At 37.3% G+C, this 7494-nt stretch overlaps 1 protein-coding gene across 1 annotated transcript in view; it reads right to left on the bottom strand.

The window, feature by feature from the left end:
- Positions 1 to 7494, bottom strand: part of SPEF2 (sperm flagellar 2) — a 185313-nt gene that overhangs the window by 92079 nt on the left and 85740 nt on the right. The window contains exons 19-20 of the mRNA XM_040495242.1: positions 4669 to 4833; positions 1101 to 1175 (exon numbers count right to left, since the gene is read on the bottom strand). Of these exons, the coding sequence (XP_040351176.1) occupies positions 1101 to 1175; positions 4669 to 4833 (240 nt within the window). The remainder of the gene's footprint in view (positions 1 to 1100; positions 1176 to 4668; positions 4834 to 7494) is intronic.

Below are 7494 nucleotides of genomic sequence, written 5' to 3'. Positions count from 1 at the left end.
CTTAACCGACTGCGCCACCCAGGCGCCCCATGTTATGTATTTTTAAATGGCAAAATAAAGATCCTTTGCAGCCCATTATTTTGTGAACTTGCATACTTTGGGCTTGCAACTGCATTGGCAATTTGTAGTAAAAAATTAAACAAAGGTATACACTTCATGACAACCCTATTTGAATATACTCTGAAAATGTCAACTGTATATATTTATAACTGCATCTCAACGTTCGATTTGTTGTTATAGCTCCTCAACATAAATCTAACTAATATGCTTTCAAGAGCCTAATAGGATTTTTTTCCACCAACTATCAATTACATAAAAAAGCTATATCCCCTTTATTTCACAGAAATAGTTAAAATAAAATACAAAAAAATTAAATGAAATTAGGGTCAGGACAAGGACAACTTAAAGTGGAAGGAAAAAATGGGGAGAGGAATTAGAAAGCAGATATTGAGATCCTGGTACCCTTGCACAAGTACAGCCACTCTGTGAACTTTTGGACGGCCAAGAGAGGAAATACTATCATTTAGATGTGCTAATTATCTAAGCACTCAGAGGAAGAAAGATTTTCCTGTCCCTTGATTCTGAATGAAATTTCTCACCTAGAATTTCGTATAGGGGCCATTAAATGATGTAGTAGGCATATCATCCCCTCAGAACATAAAATGGCAGGTTGTTATTGGTATAAGGAAAGTTTCACCTCCACTGCTATGCTGTATTGTGAAGGGAGTTGAGGACTTTGTACCGCGCGTTATCAGTGAAGGCAATTTGATGGGAGCCCAAGAAAACAGGGTTCAGCATAGAGCTTTCTGAAGGCATAGCTTAGCCCAAAGATAATACTGATAATTTCTATAATGAATGGATGTTCTGTATATTAGATATCTCTAAATTATTTCCCACCAGCATCACTTTTCTCAGCAAGACCTGTGCTAAAATCCAAACTATAGAAATATTGATGTTATATTCTTTGGTAACAGCTTCTAGTTTACAAATTCCCAAGAGAAGTATAGTATGTGTTCTACTATACAAATCTGGCTCTTTTCATTGAGGCAGTTATAAAAGGCAGAATCATATTGAACCATGTCTATCTTTATCTGCGGTACCTTTTCTTTTGAGTGAAGTTTCACCTTTCTTCCCTTTTCCTTCTTGAGGAGAGTCTTGCTTACCATGCAAGGGCTCTAAACAAAATTCAAGACATAAAAATTATTGATGATTTTCTTTACTATCCCGGGCTAGATTATTTGTAAGCAATCAAGTGTTATTTCTCACAGATAAACAGTTATCTTTGTGAGGTCTTTGCAGTGAGCTAAAATTAATCTGAAGACAGAATGGATTAAAACTGGAATGACAGCCCTTATAGTGCTATTCTATTTTGTCACACTGAGCAGTTCAGTCCTAAGTTCAATATCAATATTTGGCAGTGGATTTGATTGTAAACTCTTTGAGGCAACATGGCTGCAGAGTGTTAAAAGTTAGTTACAAGTCCATTTGAAGCATAGGGCTCTATGTTGATTTATTTCAACTAAATGATCCTTATAAAATAAGACAGCCAAATCTGTAATAAGAATGACACAAAAACAATTTGAGGAAGGGCTGAGTAACCACACTGAGTTGAGATGGTGCATCCTCGAACTTTTCTTGACCCCACACACTTGGTTGCCTCGTGACTTGTACATTTCCATTTTACACTGGCTGTAACTTGTCATGTAAAGAATGATTTGTGTATATTTATCTTGGATTCCTTGGACTCTAGTTCAAAATCATACTGAAAGGGGGAAAATGGGAAACTGATGATTTAAAGGTCAGTAAGGTGTTCCAAACAATAAATTAGTTCTTCGAAAAAGTTCTCTACATGCCACATTATTCACCAAACAATTTCAATCATTACCTACCTTTTGCCCTGGGCTACAGTTTATTCTTCATTGGAAGGATGGACATATGGGGCAGTTTAAATACCTATGATGGAGACACCCTGTATGACCTATTATCTACATTCAGAAGTGATAATTATAAGAATGTGTAAATGCATAGCACATATCACATTTACATCTCAGATTCATCAACCAAGATTTCATAGAAATAAGAAGGGATTAGGGAAGGATTCATAGAAATAAGAAAGAAATAAGGGATTCATAGAAATAAGAAGAAATAGGGAAGGATTAACTCTGAAACGTTGTTAACCTCTGTAAAAGGACTTTTAAACATCTACATAGCTGACCACCAAACTAAAAAAATAAATAAACAATAAACAAAATCCAAACTGAATTAGTTGCTTTTTCAGAAATAAACATCATCATCATCATCATCATCATCATCATCATAACAATAAAGTCTAGATAAGCTCCTAATTCCTTTAATAACAATACTTTGGGTAACCAACTATTTAGCTAATTGTAAGTGAGTACTAAACAAGGCATCAGAGAAAAGAAGTTAAAAATAGAGATACCTGAATTTGTAAAGGACACTGAATTTATAAGGCACTGTGGGCAAGTCTAATTTCTTCTGATTTTTTAAATCAGTTCCAAAATATATTCTGAAATCTCAAAAAATATTTTTCAATAGCAGCATGGATATCGTACTATTGTATTCTGTCACATTGACAACTTTGGTTTTAGATTAAATTCTGAAGTTTGGTAGTGGATTTAGTAATAAACCCTTTTAATGGAACGTAACTGTGAACTCTTTCAAATTTAATCCCTAGCACATTTGAAGCAGATATAAAATGCAGAACTATATACAATGTAGAATTATACAGGGACAAAATGACTGTTAGTACTCAGCGTACTGGCCTCCCTCTTTACTCTATTTCCATCCTGATTGATTGATTGATTGATTGATTGATTTTTGTAAATAATTCCTTTTTTCATCTCAACTTCTAAAGATCATAGTTGGGTATTTAAGCTGGGCATGTTCAGAAGCCTCGGGCTTTCATTTCTGAAAATGCTTTCATTTGAAAAAACAAACTGTAAAGTATTTACATAGAAATAAACGAACCTGCCAGAAACTTTCCCCCTAAAATTGCTGAACTAAGCTTCCCTGAGCTGTAAGGGCAGAGGTCAGTTTTGGTTTCTCTGCCTCCCTCTACTGACCCGTCGGCGCCCTCAAGCTCTGAGATCTCTCTCCGATAACTCGATGAGCTAACTCATTGTTGTTGGAAGGCAGTAATTAGGCCTCTGGAGATTAACACTTGGATACGTTTTTAAAGATCAGGCATTAGGCCTGTCCTTGGTGAAAAAAAGAGACAGACGCAAGCACTCTTTTAAGCAACAAAGCTTTATTATTCCTTCAATGCACAGTATTCAAGAATACAATTTTAAAATCATGAGCAAACTTCAGAAACTTAAAGACTGAACTGGGTTCTAACCAGAACCACTAGAGATTGGTTTCAGGGAATGGTTCAAATACCTAGATCCTCCAGATTGTGAGCAGACCGAGGGGGAGGTCCTGGTGGGGAGAGCCATGGTCATGGGTTAAAGGACTATGTTAGATAACACTAGGCTTACTTGAGCCACTGTCATAACTGTCTTCCCTGGTTCTAAACATCATTTTAAAGATTTCCATCTTTCCTCCAGACCTCTGATTTTTTTTTTTATTCCTAATGAGGCAGTGAGAAAAGGGTGTATATTTAATTTATGGCTTTGTGCTTTATTGCTCCTATGATACAAAACATTTCTTTAGAATTTGTGTATTTTGCCTTTAGTCAAGCCCCATTTTATTGGAACACAGTGGTCTTTAATAGACCATAATATATGTTACTTAAGTCTTCAAATTTATTTGTTTAATATAAATAAATTCAACTTAAAAATTTCACATCCATCTCAAATCTCTCCATGAGGTAGAAAGATCTGGAGTTTAGAAATACAATCCTAACACACAAGATCAAGGATGCCTAGGTAGCCTTAATGCACAACCAGCTGCTTCACAAAGCTACAACTAGAAACAAGGACCACATTTGTCTCCTATACACAGCACCAAACTGATACTAACATTCTACCAATGTCATGCAGTGCAACAGTTAAGCACTTCACTTTGGTCATTATATTTATCCTCTACCACTGAAGTTAATAGTCCTTAGTGTTTCGGGATCTAGAAAGAACTTAAGCCAAAACAAACGCTTTACCCATGTATGCTATAAATTACAAACATATACGTTACTGAGATGCCAGGTGCTTGTTTCTATCCATTTATTGTCACATAAATTCACACTAATGATTAAGTCACATATGAATTCTAGTCTCTGATGAAGTCTGTTGATTTTTTCCCCTTATTCTTGTGAGTAACTGGCTTTACTAACTCATTTTCTGAAGATGTTCTCACTCTACAAAAACATAAGTCTATGGTTCAGCAAACAGATGTCTGAACTTTTGATCTGCTCTAAGTTCTTTCTGGTTATTCTCTGTGCCCTCCCTATTCTCATCTGTGGTCTTCTTCTAATCGAGAATTGGGTATGAGGACCTCAGACTCCCTCCTACACAGTAAAGTACCTGGGCTTTGTGACAACCATAGCTACTAAGGGCTTTTCCACTTTCATCTGAGTCATCACTTGGTTTCATACTACTGAAGTTGCTTAAAGTCTAACTCTGAGTGAATGCATTGGTACTGTTATTTATAATTCTTATCTAAGTGAAAATAAGAAACTGGCAGAGGATTATAAATTATTCTGTCAATCACCTGATGGTGGTTTCCCTTTTGCAGCAGGAGTTTTTGAATGCTCACGCTGAGGATGGGTCTCCTTCTCTTTTTCTGGCTCAGGTGGAGGGGGAGGTGGGGGTGGAGGCTCAGCCAGGGGAACTTCTTCCTTTTTCTCAGCTTCCTTCTCTTCTAATTTCTTTTTAACTTCAAAAAAGATGGTAAGAATGAACTTTTAGTAGAGACTCTAGACACCCGCTATTTCACTTGAACCAAGATAAGCCTAAATTAATATAAAATTCCCCTTGCTGATTTAAGGCTAAATTCATGTTTTAAGGCTCTCCTTTAAATCATCCAGTTCTTAAAACTAGGATTTGAAGCCTTCTCTGCCTAGTTAGACATGCTATTTTCTTTGCCTTTTATGGTGATGGAGACGAGGAGGATGATGATGATGATGGTGTGGGTGTGTGTGTGCCTGTGTATAGCAGGTAGAAAGGCTTATTGAGGGGTGCCAAATGTAAAAGTGACAACCTAGATGTAGCTAATGCAGTGGAATAGGAAAATAAAGGATTATTTCAAAATTCCCAGTGGAAAACCAAGGTGAAGAAAGCATGAAGAGAAGGTGAAGAGCAATGTGACAGAGGTCTTGTGGGCGTGGAGGAAACAGACTTCACCTCACTGCACTGATTTCTGGGAGTAAATACACACAAACCACTTAGAATGGTGCATTGTACTTAAGTCTTCTTAGCAGTTCATTAATTCATGCAGCGACTATTTTATTGAACTTCAATTGTGCCTTGAAGTAAAGGAAGGGTCATAACAATAAGATAAAACTCCCACCACTACTGCTAATAAAATTAGTAGTAGTAAAATCAATAGCAGGCATAGTTCTGGTTGCCAGAGATGGATCAGTAAAACAAAAGGGAAAAATCACTGCCTTGTGAGGCTTGCATTTTAGTGATGGGAAGCAAACCATAAGCCTGATGAATAATTTATACAAGGGGTTGAGAGGTGGTTAAGTGCTGTGGAGAAAAGAAACAGAAGAATAAACAGGATCAGGAGTGCTGTGGGGCAGCTTTTTAAGTTTTAAATAGAGCAGGGGCGCCTGGGTGGCTCAGTGGGTGGCTCAAGGTCTGACTTTGGTGCAGGTTCACGCCCTACATCGGGCCTTCTGCTGTCAGCACGGAGCCTGCTTGAGAGATCCTCTGTCTCCCTCTCTCTTTGTCCCTCCCTGCATGCTCTCTCTCTCAAAAATAAGCAAACATCTAAAAACGGGACAATTTTATATATACCAGCTTTTTCCTATTTAATAGTACACTATAGTCATTTTTCACCTCAGAATATATATGGAAGTACCGTATCCTTTTATTTTTTATTTTCTTAAATTAATCAGGATGTTTAATTCAGAGTACTGGGCTGGGGTCAGTCAGTGTTTATGGTTTTAATGATAAAATAGTTGTTAAAGTGCTTAACCAGTAGGAATGCAAACAAGTAGCAGTTGAGTTTGTTAAAGTATTCAGTGGTTAGAATGTAAAATCTTGAGGAAAATGTTGAAGTGAATCTGACAAAAACAAATTTCTAACCTGTAGATGTTTGAAGCTATACCTTAAAATTGGTGTGTTTGCCTCCCAACAAAGACTCTAAGATTGTTTTGGTAGGTTTACTCTGTCCTCCAGCCTAATTTCTATCAAATAACATGTTCAGCCTCTTAAATAATAAATTGTTTAATACCATCAAGGCATATATTTTGAAATATGTGAAAGAGTAAGAGAAGATTTGAAAATGCCACTGTTTCAGGAAACCTTTACTGTAATTTTGGCTCACTAAGTGAAAATCTAAAGATTTTCATGGCTTATACCTATGTACTATTTTGGTGTCAGTTAACTGATACGTTATGGCGATTAGGTCTTAAATGTAGTGACAGGAGAGAGCCTACTATCAAGGCAGCTTTAGAATCTTTGTGGTATTATTAACTTTGGCCATTTTTATTATACCAAGAAACTGCAGTTGTCAATACAATTAGGGGTGCCTTGTTTCTTTTAATGTTTATTATTTTTGAAAGAGAGACAGAGACAAGAGAGCAAGCACAGGAGGGACAGAGAGAGAGGGAGACACAGAATCTGGAAGCAGGCTCCAGGCTGGAACTCACTGTGAGATCATGACCTGAGCTGAAGTCGGATGCTTAACTCACCAAGCCACCCAGGTGCCCCAATTAGAGGTGCCTGATAAACAAAAGGGAAAGATTTATTTCTCAAATCACTTTGCAAAGATAAAATTCTCCACTGAAGTCTGGCTTTGGCAGTGTATTGGCCTAAGATCCCTTTCAGTAATACGTTTCAATGATACTATGAAAAGTTAGGGGGTGGGGCGCCTGGGTGGCGCAGTCGGTTAAGCGTCCGACTTCAGCCAGGTCACGATCTCGCGTCCGTGAGTTCGAGCCCCGCGTCGGGCTCTGGGCTGATGGCTCAGAGCCTGGAGCCTGTTTCCGATTCTGTGTCTCCCTCTCTCTCTCTGCCCCTCCCCCGTTCATGCTCTGTCTCTCTCTGTCCCCAAAATAAATAAACGTTGGAAAAAAAAAAAAAAGTTAGGAGGCAATTATTTTTGGTTGAATGGAGGAAAGAGGTCAGGATGGTTTAATGTAATGAGATGTATTCCAGAAGAAGGCTTAACATAAGTAGCTAATAATCAGTAAATTCACCAATTTTAATAATTTTAAATGAACTGCCCAGAATTTACATCCTAAAAGGAGGGTTAAAGTCCTGAGGTTAACATTGACATCTGTACCATTCTCTATAACATTCTTCATTTTAACTCAGCTATTTTTTTTCCACATAAAAACAATGTTTTCAGTGAGATTACTTCTTTTGA

This window comes from Herpailurus yagouaroundi, unplaced genomic scaffold (assembly GCF_014898765.1).
Source record: "Herpailurus yagouaroundi ecotype Mexico unplaced genomic scaffold, PumYag 29, whole genome shotgun sequence".
Taxonomy (NCBI): domain Eukaryota; kingdom Metazoa; phylum Chordata; class Mammalia; order Carnivora; family Felidae; genus Herpailurus; species Herpailurus yagouaroundi.
The sequence above is the reverse complement of the archived record's forward strand: the minus strand, read 5'-3'. Positions and strand labels throughout refer to the sequence as shown.